The sequence below is a fragment of the Fringilla coelebs genome, assembly GCF_963513975.1.
Source record: "Fringilla coelebs genome assembly, chromosome: 18".
NCBI lineage: Eukaryota > Metazoa > Chordata > Aves > Passeriformes > Fringillidae > Fringilla > Fringilla coelebs.
In genome coordinates this window covers 463,718-489,002 of record NC_140044.1, presented here as the reverse complement: position 1 = coordinate 489,002, position 25,285 = coordinate 463,718, and the positions used below count along the sequence as shown (strand labels likewise).

The following is a 25,285-nucleotide window of genomic DNA, read 5'->3' as shown; positions in this document are numbered from 1 at the left end:
ATATTTTAAAAGTGTTCTTCCTTTCTGTCTTTGCGTCTTGCATTCAATGAGAGGAGCTGACCCCTCAGGCTCCAAGGCACAGCAGATGGGGGGATTTTTCTTTCCCAAAGAACGGAGAGTGAACCCCTGGGAGGGTGCCCGAGTGCCTGGCTGCCATTCCCTGGCTTCTGAGAGCCACCAGAGATATGCTGGGAATGACAATGACATCCTGAGAGCTGCCAGAAAATCACAAGGAACAGCTGGTAAAAATGCTCAAACCTCCCAGTGCCCTTAATATGCTGTAAACAAATCTGCTTGACTGAAACCACACACAAGGTGTTGGGAGCCTCGATTTGTGGGCTTAAATCATTGTCATTCCCATCCCAGGCATCACTAACATAAAGTACATTAGGAACTAAAACCCGGCAAAGGAAATGCTCCCAGTCTTCTCAGGTTGTTGCTGATGTTTCAAAAAGACCAGGAGCTTTTCTGGAATCCTGTAAAGAAAAAGGTGTAATAAAGTTTCTTTGCCTTGCTTTGGCCAGCCAGACTGCCAGCCAGCAGGCCATCCTGTGACATTCCTGCTGCTCTAGAAGAGGAATGAAATATTAACACCTTTTGGCTGGGGTTTTTATTGGGGTTTCAGGAGCCTACCTTCTGCCATCCACTCCATTTAAGTAATGATGACCAAAGCCCAGCTCACCTCTCAAAGATTAACAGCTTGCTGGAAATATTTGATTGTCTGAGAACAGAACTGAAGGATGCTGCAGCATGTTCCTCCCTCCCAGGAAAGCCCCCGAGGCCAGGATCGATGCTGTCAATTACAGGATTAAAATCCCAGTGTGTCCCAGTGCAGAGGTGGCTGAATTCCAGTGGGAGAAAGCAGTTTAAAGCCAAGGACACATGGCTTTGGCAGCAGGATGGAAACTGGCTTAAAGCTGCTGTGGAATCATGATTTATTATTATGGGATCCTGACGTCTTGCAGAGAAGCAGCACTGAATTATTTTGCACTGCTGTTTTTTGAAGTCCACCAGCAGCTGTGACAGGAGCAGCAGGAGCAGGGGGCTCAGGGGGCTCAGGGGGCTCAGGGGGCTCAGGGGGCTCAGGGGGCTCAGTCCTGCTGTGGCTGGTGGCTTGGCCTGGGCATTGCAGCCCAGGGTGCAGGGCTGTGAGTGCAGGGGTGCTAGGGGAGCGTGTCACTGCTCACAGGGTGCTTTTCTTCTTACACCCATCCTCCTGCTTGTTATCTCCATGCAAATGTGATCTTTCATTCAGGGCATGAAGCAGCAGAGACCTGTTGAATTTGCATCCTGCAAAGTGCCTGGAGTTGCCCTTCAATGATCCTGGTGGGTGCCTGCCAACTCAGAATATTCTGTGATTAAGTGGTCACTTAAAACCACCAGTTTCACCAGCTCTTTCTGCTCCTCGCAGCCTCCCATGCCCAGCACTAAAGCTCAGCAGCACTGTCAGATCGTGTCTCCCACTGCAAGGTTCGCTCCAGCCTGGCAGGGCAGGGATCAGAGCTTGGACCAGCTCCTCTAGTCACAAACACGTGCTGCAGCCCTCGGGGCATGGCAACAACCTCTCTTTCTCCCTTTTTTCCTATGGGAAAGGCCTGCCCCGGCGTAGGTGTCCATCTCCTGGAGGTTCCAGTGCCTGCCTTTTACGGCGATGTTCAGCTCTGCCCCAGCCCCGGGTTTCCTCGGCTGCTCGGGGCTGGTCTCAGGTCTGTGATCCCATTCCTCAGGCATTTAACTCTTTGCCTGTAGAACACGGGAGGTACAGCCTGGTGCTGAGGCTGCCCAGGTGGGACAGGGCCGAGCTGAGCTGGGTTTGGAGCTCACTCCCACGCGAGGGGGGTGCAGGGGAGCAGAGCCTGCCTGCCCGTGCAGGGCTGCCCCTCCAGCACCCCGCTGCACCTCTTCAATTCCAGGGGTGACTCACAGCCTGGAACAATTAGGTAGATGTCATATGCAGCTAGTGAGTGGTATTTTTCAGTGTTCATTTTACTTACTGTATTGTATTATATTATATTTTGATTTATAATTATATATACAGTGCATTCCTTTCCTGGGCTCCAGGCATCCTTGCCAAAATTAAAAAGTACAGTTAGCAGAACTAAAGCCAGCAGAAGCTCAGAGCTCTCTCTGAGAAATAACCAGTGAGAGCAACTCTTTTTTTCTCCCAGTTCTTCATATATTGTCTATTCCCCTTGCATTTCCTTCCTATGAACCTCTGCATGAGGAGAGCAGCCCCTGCACCAAGCTCTTGGCTCCACAACAGCAATGCAGAGAGCAACAGCTCCAACTCATTCTTCAGATCCAGGAGCAGCGTTTGTTAGTATTTTCAAGTAGTCCTAATACTTCTGCATTGTACTCCTGGAGCTTTTACTGCTGGGAGGAATTGTGTTTAGTCCTTAGGTGGGATTTGCAAGTGCTGGTGGGAAGGGGTGCAGTGAGGCATCACCCTGTTCTCTGTAAGCCCTTCTTGTTCAAGGAAATTCAGTTTGCTGTGAGTGGGATTGTGGGGGGGCTAGGGGGGATTTCTGGAGAGTTGAGGCGGCAGTAATGTATTCTCAAGGTCAATCACACTTGATTGTATGCAAATAGCTATTGCCCACTACCACACAGTGATCAGAACCTCCAGGGACAAATTTCTGCCACTGGATGTGCACAATGGGATCTTTAGGATCTAGGGGGTTTGAGGTGTGCAGAATGAGCAGGGATGAGGTGGTGGAACAGGCAGGGCATGGCTGGCCCTGGGTGTTTGCCAAGCCAGGTGCTGACCCTGCTGTGCTGTCCCTGTGGTGCTCCTGAGGACAAAGTGACCTGCTGGGGGAACCTCCTGTTGCTCCCACCTCTCTCTGCCCATCCTCAGCCTAAGCAGACCAGGAGAATTCCAAGGACTGGCATTACCTTGCCATGTGAAATGCACTGAGGAAGTCCCTGGGTTTTGCTGGATTTTGCAGTTTGGGAATATTTGCACTCAGGCTGGAGGTGGGTCTGTGTGGGACAGCAGCTGGCAAAGCTGAGCGCAGAGGGCTGGTCCCTGGTCCCTCACCCTGAAGCTGATGCTTCAGGCACAGCTTCTCTTCTCACCACTTACTGCTGGTCACACTTGCCATGGGTTCATCTGCTAGGGAGAGTTTTGCTTTCTCTGGGACAGATTTAGACTCTCATTTAATAAGCACAATTATAGCTGCTGTTTTGGTGTGTTGATGAAGCTTCCAGATGGCTAATTGTGTGTCTTGAAGGAAGAAAGTAATTCAGCATCTGATGTATCCAAATCCAACAGAGAACAATACCTCTGGCTCTGGGACCGCCAGATTCCTCATTTTAAAAAATAGATGTTGCCTTTGTTGTGATATAATGGCTTAAGAATTTACCTCCACAGCAACTGAGACAGGAATATAAGAGGCATGTGAGGATTTCTGTGGCCCACGTGGGAGGATGCTTTGGTCGGTGCAGTGACCCCTGGGCTGTCCAGCAGGCAGGCAGCTGCATTCCTGGTGCAGGTGCTGCCCAGGTGGAGATGTGCCTGAGCACAGGATGAGCAGGGCTAGAGTGGGGCAGGGGCTCCCTCCTGCCCTGCCCTGCCCTGCCCTGCCCTGCCCTGCCCTGCCCTGCCCTGCCCTGCCCTCGGGGCTCCCGAGCCCTTTCCAGCCCTGGCCTGAACACGGGACAAAGGCAGCAGAGCCCAGCCCAGGCTCCTGTCCTGCCTGGAATGGCTGTGTCTCACAGTCTGCTCTGCTGTTTTATACTGGTTTAACATGACTTTTGTACCCAGAGGATTGGCAGTGTTGCTGCCTAGTAAAGTCAGTTTGTGAAACTGTTTTCTAGTTTTCTTTGTTTGTGGTTTTTCTGAGCAGACTGGGCAATAAACAGATACAATTTTTACTGATAAGATAAAATATTTCTAATAATTTTGCTGATAAAAAGCCCCCTGCCAATAGTTATTTAAAGACCTCCTTGCTGAGACTTCAGTTACTCAGAAATTTGCATGATCTCAGTTCATATAAAGCTGAAACCCAGCACTGGCTTTGTTTACAGGATGGTTGGCCGTTGGTCAGGGGTGGTTTTGGAAAGGAGACAGAACCTGGCAGGGAGGTGGCAGTGCTTGGGAAGGCAGTCCCACCTCACAGGGGTGCAGCAGCAGGAGGGGCACTGGCTGGGGTCCCCCTGTGTCACAGCAGCACAAAGGGGAGGCCAGGCTCCCCTGCAGTGCCCAGGTGTGACAGCACCTGCACGTCAGAGAGGTGTCACAGCCCCCTTCACTGCTGGAACATTTGGCTGGAAACAAGAACAGGGGTGCTCCTGCAGCCTGGGTGTGCTCAGGGTCCTGCCAGGCCGACTGCACCCAGCAGTGCCCTTTGAGCCTCCCCTGCTCCAAGCAGGACCTGGGGGGGCTCCCACCCCCTGACCACTGCCCAGCCCACAGGAACCCGTGCTGCCTCTTCATGGGGCCGCAGCTCCATAATTACTGAGCTGGGAAGTTAATTAATTCCTTAATTATACTGAAATTATAGCCATCAGAGTTTTTATAACTTAACCATAACCTGAGGGTCGTTCCATGCCCTGTTCTTCCAGAAGCTCTCCCCCTGGTGAGGGGCAGTGCAGAGGGGCTGTGCTGGGCTGTGCTGCCAGCCAAGGCTTTTGCTGGCCCGTGTGAGCTGGCACGAGCTGTCCCCTCACCCCAGACTGCCCACAGGGCGTTTGCCCAGCTTGGCTCTGTGCTTGCCACGGGCCCAGCCTGGTCCAAGGAGCCAGCCAGCCTTTGTCCAGCTATTGCCCTGCTAGTGTCAGCGTGAATAAACCCTGTTCCTTTTAAGCCACCACAACTCTTGACAGCTACAGGGCTGTAAATAAAGCAGCTAACGCAGATGCTAATATTAATTCTCATGACCCAGTTGTGCTTCACTAATAGTATCTGGGTTACCAGCCAGCCCAGACAAGAGCACAAATATTTAGCCTGTCTCAGTCTGTTACACCAAAAAAGCAAGCATTTGGAGATATTAATTTCTAGAGCTACATGTCCAATGTGCCCTCCATTAGGAAAAGGCACAAGGAAGCTCTGAAAAAGTCACAGAAATCCATGTTTAGTGGTGGTTAGCAGCTAAGGTATGCTGGCCATGCACAGGGTGATGCCAGCACCTCATGCTGTGCTGCAAATGTGCTGTGACATCCTCGGATCAGGGCTGGTCCTGTCCAGGCCTGGGCAGGCATCACACAGAGTGCCACTGCAGGGGGACATGTGCTGTGTGCAGGGCTCAGAGCTGTGTTGGGGTTTTTAAAGCAATGTTTAAGACTTTAGTTAGCAATGTTAAGATTTCAGGATAATCATCCATTTAGCCCTCTCCAGCTGCAGCTGCTCTCTCCTTGGTCATGCCTTTGGTTTCTGCCCAGGAAAGCTCCATGATATTCAGCTTTTTCTGGAGGCATTCAAAGACTGTCAGGTGTGAAAAGCTTTTGGGAGAAGCATGCATGTTGTCATCCAGCCTCATGCAGCTGGAATGAAGCAGCTGGGCCATTCCAAGGTGTCTTGACACGGCGGCACAGCCTGAGGCAGCTGCTCAGGCACCAGGGCAGCTGCACCCCAGCTATCTGTACTGGCTGTAGGTGTAATGCTGCTTCTTTACAGCCTCTTCAGAAGGGCCAGCCTCACGGCCTCGCTGATCAGCACCAGGTTTCTTTATCCTCACAGCCGTGCAACAAAAATGCAGGAGTGTGTGAGCAGCCTTCAGCGAGGGCACGGCTGTTTGCGAGGGCAGAGTTACTGCCACGGGTGTGTGGGCATGGGTTTGGGCTGTCAGAAAGAATTCCTAGGACAGCTCTTCCTGCAAAGAACTCCATGCATTTACTCGAGCCAGCTGAGTGAAGCCAGGGGACAGCCAGGGGTGTGTGTGGGACAGGTGTTTGTGTTTTCTATCATAACGTGACCCTGCGGCTGCACAGAGGCAGAGCCGAGCTGCTCACAGCGGGCTCGGAGGCTTAATTAGGCTCCTAGTGTTCTGTAAAGTTCACTCCACTGCTGGTGGAGGACAGTTTAGGATAAGCATAATAGGATTACTGCTGCTATATACAGCTGCCTAAGCCAGGAAGTCCTGGTAATGGGCCTTTACCCAGTAGGAAAATCGTTTCAGAGGATGCTTTTTATAACCCACAGTTACGCAGGCTGTGAGTGCTGGAAGGGAGTCCTGAGCCCTAGCCAGCCCAGGTGAGCCCTGAGGGACAGCACGTGTCTGCCACACTGGGCTGTGCCACCACAGCCACCGCCACTGCCTGCAGCATTGGGTCCTGAGCTGTGGCTCAGCCTGTCCCAAGTGCTCCACAAGGAATTCCTGCCTGGGAAGGCCACGCTGGGACCCTCTCCTGTTCTCAGCAAGGAGTTTCTTCCCACTGGCCCCAGTCACTACAGCATTTGAATGCTGGATTTTATCAGTGCTGTATTTTTAACACGAAGTGGTCAGTGATGTTTTGGAGGAGGAGGCAGCGGTTCCAGATGTCGGCAGCGCCTTGGTTAGCAGGGAGCCATGTGGCTGGGCAGGGAGCCAGGCTCGGGGCAGCCCAGCCCCACTCGCTGCTCCTCTCGGGCTGCCAGCGCCGCTCGGGGGCGGTTTCATGTCACCCAGGGAGCAGAGGCAGAGCTCAGCCCCGAGCGAGCATCCCCGCTGATGCTGCTCCCGACGAGGCTGCTTTCCTTAACCTCGCCTGCTCTGCCGCAGCAGGTAATTCACAGATAAAACAATCGCTGCTTATACACACACAGACGCCTAGGAGCTAGTCCTAATCTTTCCAAATCCCTTAATATACCTTATGTATACAGTTTGGAACTTGTAGGTTTAGCATGATAGATTGATTTCATGCACTATCTCAATGGAAAATGACATTAGTAACTGCGTTCTTTTTTTGTGTTATTTTTTGCCCTGTCTGAGCTGCTGCAGAGCACCGAGCTGGGGCCTGTCTGCCCCGGGCACTGCAGTGCTGAGGGCAGACCAGGTCCCCTGATTGTGTCTGGTGCTCTTGCCTGGATTATATAAAGCCTAAAATGTGGTACAGCCTTAGGAGAATTTGGCCAAATCGCTGCATATGCACTTGAGCATATGTTACAACCAATCGGTTGGAATGGTTGTAGTTATTTTTCACAACTCCCCCAAAATGGAGAAAATGGATGAGAATTGAGTGGGTCATGTGGATTGACAGGGGAAGCTGCTATGACAGTTTGAGACAGATGACTCAGGGTTTTTGCTTTATGGTTTTCTGCATTTCACCACCAGGAAATTCCAAGGGGTTCTCCAGTAAAAGCAGGCAGGCAAAAATACAGACTCGCCTCATTAGCCATCCCATAGTGAACCGTGCTCCCATCCCTGAGCTCTCCTCCCCAGCCCTGCCAGCACCCATGCCACGCTGAGCTGGCCCTGGGCTGTCCCCCAGGCTGTCCCCGAGCTGTCCCCCAAGCTGTCCCCAAGCTGTCCCCGAGCTGTCCCCCAGGCTGTCTCAGGGCTCCCCTTTCCTGTGGGGACAGCGATGCTGGTTTCTCTCGCAGAGCCCAGGAGGACTTGGCAGCCTCACCCCAGAGCTGCAGAGCTCCCAGCTGTGTTTGGATACAGGTGTTGCATCTCCGCTCACGACGCTGTGACTTCACTACCAAGCAAAGCCTTCCACATTTCTTGCCTTTGCCTTCAGAAGAAAAAATGTTTCCACTGCGTAAATCAAGCTATGGCCAACCCAGACTATTGTTTGGTCTGTGTTTTTATGTCCCTTTTAATAATATACATGTCAACTCTGCCATTTCCCATCTGTTAGAAAATGCCTGGATTTACACATTCATTACCTCATTAGTCTTACTGTCTATCTGGCATTTTTTCCATCCTACAGGCTCGTCACTCCTTTTACATCACTGATTAAATCATTTGCTTAGGCCGTTAGCAACGAGGCTTAGTGTTTTTATACTCCTGGCTCCATAGGAGGTGATGGGAGAGGGCTGAGAAAGGGGGAATAAGTAAACTTTTAAGCCTCAAGCTGGGGATATCAGAATAGAGAGCACAAGGAACATGTATTTTATGGTGGCACTGTCACAAGCAACAGCAGAGCTGCGTCTTTGCGTCAAGAAACATTGTGCAGAGTTTCTGTGTTTATTTTTCGGAGCAGCCTGAACCGGGAAGAGAAGCAGCCCAGAAACCTCCCGCAGCAAGCAGGCACAGCTGGCTCCTCTGCAGCTGCTCCCTGTGCCGACGAGCTCGGGGTCGGGCCCCGGGGCAGGGCGGGCACGGCTCGGAGCGCAGTTTGCCGGGGCTGGATTGCCCTGCTGCGCTCTCACAGTTTTTCTGGGGTTGGATTGCCCTGCTGGGCTCTCACAGTTTTGCCGGGGCTGGATTGCCCTGCTGTGCTCTCACAGTTTTGCCGGGGCTGGATTGCCCTGCTGCGCTCTCACAGTTTTTCTGGGGTTGGATTGCCCTGCTGGGCTCTCACAGTTTTGCCGGGGCTGGATTGCCCTGCTGTGCTCTCACAATTTTGCCGGGGTTGGATTGCCCTGCTGGGCTCACCCGGCGGGGCTGCCGCAGTCAGAGCTCCAGCAGCGGCCTCTACACGCTGGGATTTTTGTGCAGGTGTAATTTAACCCAAAGTTCTTCCTTGGCATCACAGTCTTCTACAGGATTACTTTAAAATATGTTTAAACTGTTTCAAATTACAGATTGGCCCCCAAAAATGCTTCCCAAACTGGGGTCACCCTCTTCAATATAGGCATTGAAGCCTCGGCTGGTCTTTACTGGGTACCTCGTGGTGAGGGGTTTTCTGGGGACAGTTAAGGACAGCTCAGAGGCAAGAGACTGTCACAGCTCCAACCTCTACTGGAGCAGCAGGGGACAATAAAGCCTCGAAGGCACGGCGGGAGATGGGCCCGGCTCCCTGCCAGGCTGCCCCCAGGTGCTTTCGGCACAGTTTGGTGAAGGCAGGTGGGCTCCTGGCCTTGCTCAGGACAGCCAGGTGCTGCTGGGTGTGCTGGCACCTGTGCAGCAGTGCCTGGGATGGGCTCACAGTGACCCCGGGGCAGGAGATCAGCTTTGGGTGTGTAACAGGGACTGGGGTTTTCTGTGAACTCTGGGTCCTGTGCCACAGACCCACGTGAAGGTGGGGACAGGGCCAGGCATGCCCAGCTGGGCTGTGGCTCTGTGCAGCCCACTCACCTGGCCCAGCATCACCCCCCAGCCCTTCCACCTGGCCCAGCATCACCCCCCAGCCCTCCCACCTGGCCCAGCATCACTCCCCAGCCCTCCCACCTGGCCCAGCAGCTCCACGAGGCAGCACGGAGGCACAAACCCTGCCTGGCCAGGGAAATCCCGGTGACACCACCTGCCTGCAGCGGGAGGAAGGGACTCGGCACTGAGCCGCCGCCACCTGGAGTCCGTCCACTTGGGGCTGGCACGGCCCTTCCTTGCCAGAAAAAGAACACAAACAGAGTTATTTTCTTCAGAATAATAACACAGAGAAACAGTAACAAAGCCAAGAACATTGGGATGGTGACAGCAAGAGCCTGCCTTAAATACCCCAAAATAACATCTGCCAGAGCCTGATTTCAAAGCAGCAGCTGTTGCCTGGAATAAAAACACAAAACTTTCCAAACAGTATTAAGAGTGATAATACAAAAAGCAGCTCTTTAATGAAAACTTTCAGGTGTACAAATATGGCTCTGTGCACACGTGAGAAATTATTTCTACAATTTTTATAAAGTTAATCAATTACTTTACCTAGCAGGTACGTCCAACAGGAGATCAGCTGACCCAGTGACCCACCCTTGGGTCAGCCCCTTGGACTTGGTCCAGGGCTTTCTTCGCCCCAGTGCTTTTTGTCTTTTAAGTTCCAGTGAAAAACAAGATTGTCAGAAATTATCTTCTTAAGAATAAGAATAAACAGATTTTAAAGAATGTGTTAGGGTTAGCTTATTGTGAGAAAAGTCAGGAAAAGTACTAGAAACCATACAACTATAGATTAAAAATCTACAAGACTACAAATATATGAAAAATACATAAAAGGCTAAAAAATCTTTAGGCATCACAGCCACTGCCCTGCAAACAGAGATTTGGTGATTGTTACTTTTTTCTTCAAAGTCATTTTTTAAACAATAACACTTATATTTTTGTGTGAGAAACTGTCCAATCCCCTCCAAATTTCCCATTTCTTTTACATCTTCCACCATATTCACATAAAAGGAAATTGGTTGCAATGGTTTTCTGCAAACAGCAGTTTGGAAGGGGCTACAAGATCCAAGTGGGATTCTGCTGAGCATCCAAACCTGCAGGGAGAAGTCTTGGAAGAGAAAGGTGAGCCCTGCCAGGTGCACTCCAGGGCCCTTCTCCCAGCCTGCCTTTCACAGGGGCTGAGCATGGCTCCACTGATTTTGAGCTCATTTCTTTGGGAATTAATTGTGGTGCAGAGAGGAGAGGTTGTGCAGGAGGTGGCACTGAGAGGACACGCCTTAGACCCTGTATTCTCTGAAAACCCCGTGTTTGAGTGGGTTCTGCTCAGGCTGCAGCAGTGGAGTGGGACTGGGGGGCTCCACTGGCGGGGGGCAGAGGCACAGGAGGGTCCCACATCTGCGCCCCCAGCCCGCCAGAGTGGCTTCAGCCCCTGCTCCTGGCAGCTGGGGACAGCAGCCTCGGCTGTCACCTGACAAAGCCACCCTGCTGGTTGTTGCTGTTTGTGTTAATAATGTTTTGGTAATTTACAAGAGTTGTTTTATTTGAGAGATTTGAAAGGTAAATTGTCAGGAACTCAGTGCTCTCCCGCGGAGAACTGAAACAGTCCAGGAGCACAGCTCTGCTACTAATTTTCTGCCTTTGTATCTTCATTACCCCTCCCTCTGGCAACTGGCATCTTTAGTAGGTTTGTGGTTTAACTGGATTTTGGAGCAAAACCTAGAGGTGTAAGAGGGGATGGTTTTGATTAAGACATCTTCAAACAGGACCCCTCCTGCCCTGCCGACAAAGTGTGTGGGGGTTTTATTTGTTTTCAACGGTATCCCCTCTTACATGTGGCAGTTTTAGTAGAGCCAAGTACCTCTTCACATCTCCAAAAAAAGCAGGAGGTCAGCCAGAATGCCCCGGAGTGCCTGGTTTGACATCCAGCTTGCCCAGAGCCAGTCAAGCTAGCTGCTGGAGGAGCAGCCCATGCCTGGCTTATTCCCCCAAAGAGCACAGCCTGTGCCCAGCCTGCTGCCTGCAGGGGCAGTTTCTGATCTAATGCTGGTCTGAGGAGCCCCTTCCTTAACAAACCCCCCCTGCTCAATAGTCTGATCGAGATGCTTTTGCCCAGAGGACAGCAGAAACCTCATGTCAAAGATTTGAATCTCATGAGACTTTGCAAAGCAAGGTAATTCTCTAGACTACTGCAGGGAACAGTATAATAGCAACTTAGTTAGGAAAAATGTTTTCTGTGAGGCATTTTTGCTTCTGCATTTTTACCACCATCTTTTCTGTGGTTCCCCAGCCAGGCCAGATGAGGTTGGCCAGCACGGTGCAGAAGTTCAGGATTCACTACTCCCACCTTTTTTTTGCCTTGTGCTTTCATGGCCACTGTTAACTGTTGAAAGTTACAGTTAAGGAATTTCCATTCCAGGTGGAAATGCTTCAGGAACAGGCTGTAATTTTCATGTAATTTACACAACTGCATCTTGCAACCCTTGAATTTAAGCACAGGAAAAGCTGGGACCAGAGCACAATTGCTGCTCAGTTACGGAACTGAAGCAAGTTTTTGGTGTGTGCCACAGGCCCCAGCACCACAGAGCAGGGGTTCTGCTGTTCTTTAAACCTGCCTGGGAGTGTTTTGGTTCCAGCTTATTTCCACTCACCACTGATATAATTAAATAATCTCTGCCCGCTGGATTTTGGTTTTTTAAGTACACGCCTACAATGATCAAAGGATTGTTTCATGTGGTGGGGTGAGCAAAAGAAGCTCTCAAGGTCAAATCCAAAACAGCCTAAAGACTCTGGGACTTGGGTCTGACCTCCAGTAACAGCAATGAGCCAGGAGAAGAGGAGCAGCTCAGGAACTAGAAAATTAAGCTTTTGAAGCCAATAATGCCCTCTGGCAGTGAGCAATCAATTGTCAGAGGAATGGGAAAGAGAGAGAGAGTGAAAAGAAGTCAGACCCTTCTGCCTGGCTGCAGGAAAGGCAGAACATTCATAAATAGAAAGCAGCACATTTTCTCCTTCCTCTTTCTTTCCCAGGGGAGAGTGGCCATGGGAACAGACACACTCTGAGCCCCAGGGGCAGGGGCGTGCAGGAGAGAGCAGATGACACAACCTGCAGCAGGTTAATTGGGACACATGGCCCCAGCGCCACTGCCCTTAGGCCTCCTGTTTCTTTCCAGGAAATAAAGGAAAACAATTAGCCAATATGAGCTGCTCTGAGCAGTCTGGCCCTCAGGACACCGTGGGAATTGCCAGCTCATTCCTCATTCCATGTAACACATGGAGAGAGAGCCCTCAGCTGCCAGGGATGCTCATTCACGTCTGTGCCAGACTGCAGCCCTGGAAAGGTTATTCCTAGATCCCTTGATAATTCTTATAAACATCTTTCCCTGGCATGCTGAGTGGTTTTTCCCTTATTATTTTGCTTTCTTTAAACACCCCCCAGTTTGGCCTGGACTTGTTTTTGCCCCTCAGCAGTGGGTTTCTCCCTGTGCTGGGCTCTCCCTGTGCCTCATTTCCAGCCCAGTCCCACGGCAGGTGACTGTCACAAGTGCTGCCAGTGAGATGCTGGGTCCTGTGAGCAAGTTCAAGTGAGGTTCAGCTTTGCTGTTCCAATATCTGCTGCTATGATAATGAGCCAGTCCAATCAGCTCAAATTAAGGGCTCAAGAAGGCTCAGCCCCTCAGAGAAGTACATTCATGACAAGATTAATTTGTACCACCCAGTGTACAGTGTGGCACCATCCTATATTAACACAGAAACCCCGAATTAAAAAAAAAAAAGTAACTGAAAAGTGCACTAAAATCCAGTGAGGTGTATAATTTCCCTTAATCTTCAATGCTGCTCTTTGCTATTCTCTGCTTGCATTAAAATCAGATATACCACCTGGCACTGTTCAGCTGCCACTTACAGGAAACCTTTCTCTTCCCCTCCCCTCTCTGCAATAACCCTTCACTAGAAGGCAGCACACTGCATTTTCCAAACAGTTTCAGGCGACTTTTATTAGGGGAAAGTACAAAATATCAGTAAGCCAACCACTAAAAATCAAACAGCCCAACCCCTCCAAGAAACAAAACAAACCCCAGCTCTGCTCCCTACCACAATGGCCAGAGGGGCTTTGTGTTCCTTTTCCTTCTGTGAATGCAGTTTTCAGGGGATGAGAGCAGAAGGGGCTGCTCTGGGAGGGGCAGGTGCTGTTGCTGCCTGGGCTGTGTGGAGCTGTTGGGATGCAGGGATGCAGGAAAGGCTGGCAAAGCTTTTGGTGGGAGAGCCAAGGGCTGCCCAAGCTGGTGTTTACCCCTGTGCTTTGCTCTCATGTCTGTGTCTAGAAGTCAGCAAGCATGGAGTGAATATTCCCAGACTGCCTCCGAACACTTCAAAGAGATTGAGCATTTTCTGAGCTCAAATTGAATTTTAAAAAACCTCAAAAGCAGCTTAACAATAAACAAACACACAAAAAAGAAAAAAAGAAAAAAAAGAAGGAAGAAGAAAAGGAGCCCCAACAAAGAGCCAAGTATACATCTCCACAGTTCTGTTTTATCTTCTGTAATTATAGCAGGAATGCATCAAAACTCTCATAGTGAGGCAAGATCAAGCTCCCTTACTGAACTGCTGATGTAGAGCTGCCTTTTATGTTCACACAGATTTGCTGTCCACTGGCACTACTTACCACTTGCTATGGCCCCATGCTAATATGAATGATTTGTTGCCAAGGATTAGTTTTTAGCAGCTTTTGTAAACAGTTTGTATACAGTTGTTGCTATTTATTAAATATGTGACATCTAATCCAGTGTTGGGCGCTTATAAAGGGAAGAACCATCTGTGCGTGAGATTAAAACACTTCAATCACTTTGTGCCGAAGCTGTCAGCGAGGGTTCCGTGCTCTGCTCTAGAGAAAAGCCTGGGAACCCTGGCTTGGGAAGGTGGATGTGTCCCTGCATCAAAGTCCTTTGTCTGACACAAGGTCTGCCTGCCAGACAGGAGGAGGGCTGTGGGCATGGTGGAGAGCTGAGAATCTGACAAGGAAGCAAAAGGCTTTAGCAGAATAAAGAACTAAGAGCTGGGAAGGTGCTGAGAGCTTGGAGTGATCCTGCAGGTCTGCTTCCCACCACCTGCAGAAGCTTCATAAGTCTCTTTTGAAAAAAAAGAAGAGTGTTAATATTCAATTTCTTTGCAGGGCACTGCAAGGGTAACAGCTGTAATCCCTTGTGTGAGCCTGAGGTTTTCCCATCAGTGCAAGAGGTGCCCCCAAAGCTCCTCTTGGATCAGGCTGACTGTCCAGGCAAGCCCTGGTCGGAGGCTGCACCCCAAGGACAGCTTGTGAGGCAGCAGAAATGCCTCAGCCTAAATTTTACGCCCTTATTCCAGGCGTCAGTTAAAAGAATTGCCCTCCGAATCTCAGTGGAGAAGCCCCAGGAGCTGCAGGAGAGCCCGGGGGCAGCAGCAGCTGAGGGAGCTGAAGGCAGCCCTCAGGACCAGCCTGGGCACACCTGGGCACACCTGGACACACCTGGCTGGCAGGGCCGTGCTGGCACCAAGCTCCTTCAGCAGGAGAGGACAGTGCCCCTGCCGTTCTGTCCGCAGGGACTCGCTGCTCCTGCAGGCTTCCCTGTCTCTTCACAATGCCCTCAGTGTGGCTGAGGCTGGTAAACGGATTTGCCACTTTTCCTAACACATTTCTGGAAGAAATGTTAAACAGGTCATTGTTTTTTGCAGACAAAACATCACTTGAGCTCTGTTGTAATTTCCTCGCTATGTGGCAACTCAGGATGGTATCAATGACTTGGTAAATCTCCCTGCAGTAGGACTAATTATGCCTTTTGGTGAGAAAGCAGCAGTGGAACTGGTTTAGTCTTCAAAATCTCTACACTATAATATGCAGGACTAATGTGCCTCAGATTTGAAAAGAATTAATATCAATTATTCTCATGCATATTCATGAGAGGAAGACTGGTTTAGCAATCAAGCTAATAGTTTTTGCTTAATTACATTTAGTTGATTTCATGCTATCTTGGCACATTCCTGATTGAATTTAACCATTAAAAAAAACCCTCCCACAACTACTCCTGCAAACACCAACACTTGGAGCTCAGCATCCCCTGCAAATAGTGTCTGAGGCTGAGCAGACTGCTCTGCATGGTGGGAGTGGATCACGAGCATTGTCTCTCCCTGGTGCAGGGTAGAATCCCAAAGGCATCTTGAAGAGCTGTTCTCAAGCACTCAGCAGTGCTGAGGTGGAAGGCAGGCTCTTTTTTTGCTTTATATTTTGCTTTTTCTGAGTCCAAACCTTGAATGCCAGGCAGTTGGTGAGAACGGGAGATGCCCCTGAGAGGGGAGCCCACGCCAGGGGAAGGTTCTGTCCGTGCAGGGTGGGCACTGGGATGTCTGTCTCCCAGCGGTGCTGCTTGCTGGGATTGCATCATCCTGGGCACAAGGCAGGGCCAGGAGACAAACGGGAAACTTCAGCTTCCATGTGCCATTCATTTGTTTTCTTTTTTGACTTCCCCCATGCTTGCAGCAGCAGAAATAGGACAGATGCTTCCCTCTCATCCTCTCCTGAGAACTGTCACTGTGCTGATGTCTAAAGGCAGTGTGTGTTTTTCAAGTTTGCCTTTTCAGTATATTCATTCATCTATAATTTTCTTCTCCATCGCACCATTTACATCTGGGCTTTGCTCTGAAAGAAGACTGACACCATTTATCATTCAGTGGGGTTTGATAGCTCTCTGACAACTAAACATGTTCTTAAGAGTATTAAAGTGTTTACAGCCAGCTCTGCCTGAAGGCGACTCTCTGCCCACCGTACCTTAGTCAGCAGCTGGAGCTGCTGCTCCCTGGGTGCCTGTGGGCAAACGAAGCCTTGACATAGAATCAGCAGAAATATCCACATTAACTAAATAGACTTACTCTCTCAACAGATAAACTTAGTACAGCTATAATAGAAATCAAATAATTAAACATTATTCAATCTTGGCTTTTCCAGGCAAATGTCAAAATTAAGATCTCTTATGTTTCCAAAGCAAAACAAGTGACTTTATCTTGATTCTGGTTTTATGGACATTATGCTGTGCAGTAGTGTCTGCAGAGGAGTGCAAGGGTTTGCCTTCCTACAGGTTGTGAGCTTGGTGCCCAGGGCACTCAGGGAGCTGAGCTGGGTGAGAGCTTGGGGCACTCAGGGAGCTGAGCTGGGTGTGCAGGGGCACTCAGGGAGCTGTGCTGAGAGCTTGGGGCACTCAGGGAGCTGAGCTGGGTGTGCAGGGGCACTCAGGGAGCTGTGCTGGGTGAGCAGGGGCACTCAGGGAGCTGAGCTGGGTGAGCAGGGGCACTCAGGGAGCTGAGCTGGGTGTGCAGGGGCACTCAGGGAGCTGAGCTGGGTGAGAGCTTGGGGCACTCAGGGAGCTGAGCTGTGCTGAGAGCTTGGGGCACTCAGGGAGCTGAGCTGGGTGTGCAGGGGCACTCAGGGAGCTGAGCTGGGTGAGAGCTTGGGGCACTCAGGGAGCTGAGCTGGGTGTGCAGGGGCACTCAGGGAGCTGTGCTGGGTGTGCAGGGGCACTCAGGGAGCTGTGCTAGGTGAGAGCTTGGGGCACTCAGGGAGCTGGGCTGAGAGCTTGGGGCACTCAGGGAGCTGAGCTGGGTGAGCAGGGGCACTCAGGGAGCTGTGCTGGGTGAGCAGGGGCACTCAGGGAGCTGTGCTGAGAGCTTGGGGCACTCAGGGAGCTGTGCTGGGTGTGCAGGGGCACTCAGGGAGCTGTGCTGGGTGAGCAGGGGCACTCAGGGAGCTGAGCTGGGTGTGCAGGGGCACTCAGGGAGCTGTGCTGGGTGAGCAGGGGCACTCAGGGAGCTGAGCTAGGTGTGCAGGGGCACTCAGGGAGCTGAGCTGGGTGTGCAGGGGCACTCAGGGAACTGAGCTGGGTGTGCAGGGGCACTCAGGGAGCTGTGCTGGGTGAGCAGGGCCCCTCCAGAGCACAGAGCTCTGGAGCAGGGGGTCCCAGGGACCCTGTGGGGGCTGTGCCTCAAAGGGGCTTGGAAAGTGCCAGGTCAGGGAAAACTCCTGAACAGGACTTAAGGGGTTTGGAGATTCAAGGACTTACATCTTAACATCCTTCCACGTGAAAAAATCGGATTAAAGGTTCTTTGTACTTCCCTTGCAGCCATAGCCCCCACTTTGGCCTCAACTTGCCATGATGCAAGAAGCAAGTGTTACCTTTCATCATGGCTTCAGCATTTTCTAGAAAAGACATCCTGCAAGCCCAGTGGTCAGACTCTTGACATCAGAAGTGACCGTGTTCTGCAAACTCTTTCAGTTTATGAATAATTAGGCATTTTCTAGTGAAGAGATGTTTCCTAAAACAAGTCCCTGTCAATAAATACCACAGACATGTATAGCTGCTGTGAGCAGGAGATGTTATTCCTGTGCAGAATCAAGTAGGGAGGAGACTAAGGAACTCTCCATCTGTTTCTGCACTGTTCAGCACGTGGGATATTGCTCAAAATACACCGTGCTCTGTTTCTCAGAGCCTGGGGAGACAGAGGCTGGCACAGGCGTGGCAGGATGGAGCTGGACAGTCTGACTCAAAGTGTATTGCAGCTTGGGAAAGCAGAGGGGCCGCAGGAAAAATCCCTTGGTAAATGGAGCATATGAATGAAACCTGGTCCTGATGCCAGATTTGTTCTGCAGGCCTTGGTGGAGCTAAAAAAGCACATTAGACAAAACCATTATTGAACTTCTTGATTACATAACAATTTCCTCATCGTATTTCCAAGAATATCGAATCTATATTCAAACACCCTCCTACTCTCTCCCACACACCACCCCTTCTCCTTGCTATATCAGCTCCATTACCGAGTATGAAGACAGAAAAAGTATAGGGCACGTTGCCACGAGCAGAGAGATCTCGGATCTGCTTACCCTGAGAGTTTAGAGCCATCTATGGGATTGGGACAGCCAGTTCTCATAAATTTTAATGGCCCTGAAAGTCTCCTGTCTTATGCCTTTATCTCTGTTAGGGTTTTTGGCAGCGCAAAGAAAACAACCAAGCCACAAATATCCCCAAACCTCGATGCTGGGTCAGTCCCTGCTGCCTGGAGCTGTGCACCCAGGCAGGGATGGAAACTCCTGAGCAGCCTGCTGCCCTCCTGCCCCCGGGAGGAGCACAGACCTTGCAGACCTTGCCGTCACCCAGGAGGAGCCCCTGGGCCACCCTCGCCCAGCAAGCAGGACCCGGCCCAGGGCAGGTGGTTATTTCCTGAAAGGTGCCAGGGGGAGGAGGCCTGCCTGGTTTTGGGGGGATTTTGGAGGAAGTGGGGATTAAAGGCTTGCCAGCGTGGCACATCCATCTTGCCTCAGGAAACAGCAGTTGCACAAACTGGCTGCACTTGCTCCCAAAATCAGCTTGCTTGTCTCATTTGCATGTGTAATAACCAGTGTGTGTGTACAATCATGCTAATCACTTCGAGGCAACTGCTTTAAATTCTTCCAAAACCCTGCCCTGCCTGTTCTTGGGTTATTTAGCTTCCACAAGGGAACCATAGCAGCAATCCAGAGATTCACTCCACCAAAACCTCTGTGAAACAGCCAATTTAGTGGAGGAGAAGTTTTTTCCTGAAATCCTGCCCATCCTTGCACCACAAGGCAGGGCCATCATTAGGACTCCTTCCAATACCTTCTGCAAGCAGCCTGGTGAAGTACCTGAGGGGATTTTCACTATTTAGGGCGTATTGCTACAGGTGAAATGCAAGAGTAAATACAGAGAAGCAAAGAGGAAGGGGACTGCAGAGCTTCTCCCATGCAAGCTGTTAGTGGAAGTGGTCTGAAAGTCGTGTGGGGAAAATCCAGCTGAGCCCTGTCAGCTCTAGGGGCAGCTGCAGGAGTGTGTGTGCTGCTCTGCTGAGGGTGCCTGCCCAGCCTGGTCTGTGGGGGCTCCTGTCCTCAGCTCGTGGAGAATACTCGTCACAGCTGTGGCTCCACCGTGCAGGGACTGCCTGTGTCACAAACGTGTCCTCATGTCACTCATTTCAGCTATTGGTGACTCCTGATTTTGAACTCTGCTCCTGAATTTTAGGCTGCAAGCTTTTCCAATTTTAGTTCTGCATTTATAGGACATCTGAGTCAGCAGCTCTGGATGCTCCTGCAGGGATGCTGGAGGTGCCTTCCCTGATCCCAGTAACAGTCCACATATCCAGCTAGGCCAGCAGCCAGCCCTGGGACAGGGACAGCTTGCTCCATCAGTGGGAACATGGACATTTCAGCAGCACTCACAAAATCTCACAGGCCTCTGATGCTGAACTTTCCCATCCCTGTTCCTCCTGCCAGTCCAAGCCTGAGCTCTAGGGACCTTCCTGTGCCTGAGGCTGCTCAGCCTCAGCTCTCTGATTGCCCATCCAAAGTTCTCAGGAGCTCAAGGCTGTGTTTAATGCCTTGTAAGGAACCATGGAGGTCAGTGCCACAGGAGGAGGCCCTGTCCCACACACCCTTCCATTTAATGCAGCTGTGAGCAGCTGGAGTGGAGAAGCAGCGAGATTTGGGGTCAGTGCTCTGGAACAGGGACCACAGGGGCTTTTTTACGTGACTGGAAAAAAGATTTCCAGTTTTGTAAGAGCTGGAGCCTCGTGCACTGCAGAGGGATTGTTTCTGCTCAAGTCCTGTTGTCTTTTCTTGTTAAAGAGAAGTGAGCCTGGAAGAGTAAAGGGAGGAGGAAAGGCCAGGAATGGAATGAAAAGGCTGCTTGTGATGTAGAACATCCCTAGAGGCCTCCCTGGGAGTGTAAATGTCTTCCCTCCAGCTTTCTGTCTCTCATTACTGACAGTGGAAAATACAAGAGCTGCCAAGCTAGAGGTTCAGTACAGCCAAGATGGGAAACCTTATTAGAGAGACAGATGGTGATTTCTATAATCTGAAATCCCAGACTGTAAATACTTTGGGACAGAGCCCTGTGCAACTGAACAGTGCTAAAGCCTGACAGCAGCAGCTGGATCCAGTTTTCTGTGCACAACTGCTCCGTGGGTGGCTTTTAGTGGATGGTAGATGCTACCAGGACAAGGTATCTCTTACAGGAGGAGAAGGATCTTCTAAACCCTGCTGCAGATACTCCATCTCAATTTTATGTACTTTCCAATAGAAAAGTCCCTTGAATAACTGAGGACAATCAACTCACATTTAGAAGTTTTTCTTAGCCTGAGAAGATTCCCAAAGATGTGGTTGCAGTAGATGAGTAAGGGGGAAAATCTGTGTCTTGGGAGCATAAGTGACATCTTGCTGCAATTTCTGGGAGAAATGATAAATGTCTGTCTCTGTTTATTGCTTAGCTTTGTGGCTAAATCTCCTAAACCAAAATCAAATTTTACCCTTAGATCTCCCAGTTAATTTGTTTATATTCATCTGGCATTGCCTTGATCTTCAAAGCAGGAAGGTATATCAAAGGAAACAGAAGGTTTGACACCAATTACTGCTGCTGGATGCCATTCACTGCATAAAGATGGAGTGTTAATATTTACACTGAAAGTGAAGGAGATAAAACCCAACAGGTACACACATCTAAGCCTACAAATAAGCCCTTCTGTGTATAGTGGGCAGAGATAAAGCCAAGCAAAACTAATTGAAATTACCATTGCAAATATCCCAAACACCTTCAGAGATGGTGGGTTTTAAACAAAGAAGTGACAGCAAAACCACCAAAAAGGCCTTCTAGGAAAGCAAATCAGGCTCTCCTTCTCAGGGGTAGTGCCTGGTCTCCAGGAGGTGGACTTTTGAAACAAGCCACCGTGAAGAAGTAATTAACATCTAAATATCCCCACACTTCACCATGAGACACTTGATTTACATTTTATTCTCTTGAGTTTGAGACATGTGAGGCCCCCAGTGACTGGACCTGCTCTGCCTTGGCTGTCTCAGTGTTGTCCAGTTTGGTTTGCTCAGATGCTTGCTCTCTCCTCCAGAAAACTCAAAATGGCTTAGAAAGCTTGGTGAAGTTTTCATGTTTTTCACAAGCATCAAGAACCGAATTAGAGATGAGTCATTAAACAAGAGTGTATTATTTGTATGCTTATGTAGTGGAATTGTACATACATCTCTGTAATTAGCCATCAGCACCCCAAATTACAGCAGTAACCGTTCATTAAATGGAGGACATCGCTCTGATCAGATCATGTATTCACAATCGCATTCCTTCTTGCTTCAATTTCAGAGCTTGTTGTCCAGATGGGCCTTGTTGGGCACCTAATTAGTAGTTAATCAAAAGCTCCTGCTGCTTCACAGCCCTCCTGGCATCCTAGCTGTTCCTTACGTGCTCCTTGACTGCACGGAGATGAAAGCACGGGAGTCAAAGTAGAGGCTTTATCTCCTTTATGCAACTGCCATAACTAAAACAGCTTCCAAAATAAATTCAGCTCAGGATGCATTGGTTATCTGACTTCTGTGTACTGAGCAAAATGGGTCTTGCAACGTGTGAGTGAAAATACAGCCATGTGTTAATGGCAGCAAGAGACAGCCTCGTGTGTTCCGAGATTAACTCACTGTTTTCTCTTTCCTTTCCAGATTTTGGCAATCATTTCCATCATGTTTATTGTACTATCTACAATTGCCTTGTCCCTTAATACACTTCCTGAGCTACAAGGCGTGGATGAATTTGGGCAGACCACAGATAACCCCCAGCTGGCCCACGTGGAAGCGGTGTGCATTGCGTGGTTTACCATGGAATACCTCCTGCGCTTCCTCTCCTCCCCTAAGAAATGGAAGTTTTTCAAAGGCCCGCTGAACGCTATAGATTTGCTGGCTATCTTACCCTACTACGTTACCATCTTCCTCACAGAATCCAATAAAAGTGTACTTCAGTTCCAAAATGTACGAAGAGTGGTCCAAATATTTCGGATCATGAGGATACTCCGGATTCTAAAACTCGCCCGGCACTCCACGGGTTTGCAGTCCTTGGGGTTTACACTGAGGAGGAGTTACAATGAACTTGGATTACTCATCTTGTTTCTGGCTATGGGCATTATGATCTTCTCCAGTTTAGTGTTTTTTGCAGAAAAGGATGAGGATGATACAAAATTCAAGAGCATCCCAGCTTCCTTCTGGTGGGCAACAATCACCATGACAACAGTAGGCTATGGAGACATTTACCCCAAAACTCTTTTGGGTAAAATAGTAGGAGGACTGTGCTGCATTGCTGGTGTGCTGGTGATAGCTCTTCCCATCCCAATTATTGTCAATAACTTCTCAGAGTTTTACAAAGAGCAGAAGAGGCAGGAGAAAGCCATTAAGCGCAGGGAAGCTCTTGAGAGAGCAAAAAGAAACGGCAGTATTGTTTCCATGAACATGAAGGATGCATTTGCCCGTAGCATAGAACTCATGGACATTGTGGTTGAAAAGAATGGAGAAAGCATAGCCAAAAAGGATAAAGTTCAGGACAATCATTTATCTCCAAGCAAATGGAAATGGACCAAGAGAACACTCTCTGAAACTAGTTCTAGTAAATCTTTTGAAACTAAGGAACAAGGATCCCCAGAAAAAGCCAGGTCATCTTCAAGTCCCCAACACCTGAATGTCCAACAGCTCGAGGACATGTACAACAAAATGGCAAAGACTCAGTCCCAGCCAAACCTTATCACTAAAGAGTCGAGTCAAGCTGGAAAGCAAAAGGAGGAGCTGGAAATGGAGGCCCTTCCTGGCCCCATGGTGCCGCTGCTGGCGACGCGCACGGACGGGATCGTGGACATGAGGAGCATGTCCAGCATCGACAGCTTCATCAGCTGCGCCGCCGAGTTCCCCGACCCCGCGCGCTTCCCGCACAGCCCGCTCACCGCCCTGCCCTGCAAGGGCGGCCTCCTCCAGGAGCAGGGCCGGCCCGAGGGGAGCGCTGCCAGGTACGTGGAGATGACCCCCAGCTCCGACAGCAGCCACCGCTCTGCTTTCTTCATTGAAAGTCCCAAGAGCTCCATCAAGGCCAGTAACCCTTTAAAACTAAGATCTCTGAAAGTCAACTTCATGGAAGAGGACACCAGCACATTCGTACCAGCATCAAATGTACTGAGAACATATCCAGACCCTCTCAAGAGCCGGGGAGCTGCTGCTGCTGCCCCAGACACTTCCTTACTCTCCGACAGGTCTCTCATGAGCCCAGAAACCTCAATCTACACAACTGCGAGCGCGAGAACGCCCCCAAAGTCACCGGAGTCCCAGGCAGCCATAGCTTTCAACTTCCACGATGCTGGTATACACAAATACATTGATGCTGACACTGATGATGAGGGTCAGCTGATGTATGATTCAAGTCCACCTGGAAATGTGAGTCCCAAGTACAGTGTTGCAAACAGTGGCTATCTAAAGCAAAAGGACCATGTTTATAGAACAGAGAAGAACCATCTAGAAGCTGCTGCTTTACCCACCTCCCCTAAGCTGATAGGGCAGAACTGCATTTACTCTATGGAAGGTATCACTGGAAGAACCCAGGGCAATCAGGAGACTGTCAGACTAGAAAATCACATTTCCCCAGAAGTCCATGTATTACCAGGCAGCGGAGGACATGCTAACACACATGATCAAAGCATCTGAGGTGGGGTCTGAAAGAACTTACTGAGAGTTTAGAGGAATATCTTCACAGTCAACACAAACAAAAGAGCTTCTGCATGGCATGAACTTGGCTGAAACAAGCCACCTGTTTCTAAAAGTCTGGGGGAGGTCCAGTGTGGGTTTGTGAAAATGTCCTTCTCTGAAACAACTCTAAAGACATTGCCCACATCAGTCAAAAAAATGATTGCAAATCATGATCACACATTGATCTCCTTTCATGTTGTCCAGTGAAGCCAATGTGACCAAATATCCATCCATTCCCCTTGAACGCTAGAGCTCCTTTTGGAAATATTAACATCTGATTTGCATTAGTTCCATAAAGGATGCCAAGGCAGCCAGATTTGAACTCTGGAATTAATTGCTGGGGTTGGTATAAAGCTTTCAAAAACACAATGCTCACTGCTTCAGGGCAGCGGTTCCCCATCTACAGCTTTCTCTGATGGATATTATGTTTAAAGGTAACAGGGAACACTTGCATTATTGGAAAATACGAGCAAAAAGCATTTGAAACAATTAACGGTCTAGAGAAACCAATTCTTAAAATGCTCTTTGTGTGTTTAACGATCTGATATCCTGTAGGACCTGATGTTTTCTTTTGAAATATTAGCAGGGTGAGTTGCACCACTTGTATCTAATTCCAAACATGCCCTAGGACATAGTGAGACTTGCACTTGCCCTCGGCTAGAAGCCGGTGCCTGCCCCAGGGCCAGCGCGGCCCGGGGAGGCCGGAGGAGCCATGCAGAAGCAGGAGGCCCCGGGACCCGCGGCCGGAGCCCTGCCCGGGGCTGGCCCTGCCCGGCCGGGAGGAGCCGTGCCTGCCCTGCCCGGGAGGAGCCGTGCCTGCCCTGCCCGGCCGGGAGGAGCCGTGCCTGCCCGGCCCGGGGCCGCGACAGGAGCAGGTCTGTCCGGAGCTTTTTGCGCCCGAGCAGCGCAGTGAAAGATATGCAAGTGTTACATAAATATGCAAAAAGAGGGATTGGTTAGTGACCCGTGCCAGGCCTGGCTGTGCTCCCTCTCGCCACGAGGTCGGGCAGCAGAGGCTCCTGCGGGGCTGTGGCACGAAGCAGCCGCGAGAGGCAGGAGAATCAGGCCTGACGTTTTAATAACATCCAGTCGTTTTTAAATGAAACAAGAAGATAAAGAGGAAAGGAAAAAAAAAAAAGAGAGAGAGATCTGACCATTTTAAGTGAACAGAACTAGCAGCCACCAGCCTAGGTTTTTAAAATATTATTGTTTCAATAAAGTTATGTCAAATTGTGTAGGAAATAATTTGTCTTTGGTTTTTAATCTCGGAGTGGGGGTGGGAAAAGCACTTTATGTTGACTTTTTGTTGTCGTTGTTGCAATGCTGGAGTAGGATAGCAGAGTGTAACAATCAAGCACTTTAACCAAGCACTACTTTAATTTGTGCCTCTTGTTGTGACTGTGATTTGTTACAAGCCTGTAGCAAGTCAAAATTGTCCTGTGATAACTGTGATGGTAACCTTTTATGTAGTTCTCTGTTTCTACTGTAAAACTCAGTTGTAAATGACTCCGTCACTGAGCGTTTCCTG

General features: G+C 49.9%; 1 protein-coding gene across 1 annotated transcript in view; it reads left to right on the top strand.

Moving 5' to 3' along the window:
- Nucleotides 1–23,715, top strand: part of KCNB1 (potassium voltage-gated channel subfamily B member 1) — a gene marked incomplete at both ends in the record, with an annotated part of 93,483 nt that extends 69,768 nt beyond the window's left edge. Inside the window, one exon of the mRNA XM_084217701.1 lies at nucleotides 21,700–23,715. Coding sequence (XP_084073827.1) covers nucleotides 21,700–23,715 — 2,016 coding nt within the window. The remainder of the gene's footprint in view (nucleotides 1–21,699) is intronic.
- Between the last annotated feature and the right edge of the window lie 1,570 nt (nucleotides 23,716–25,285).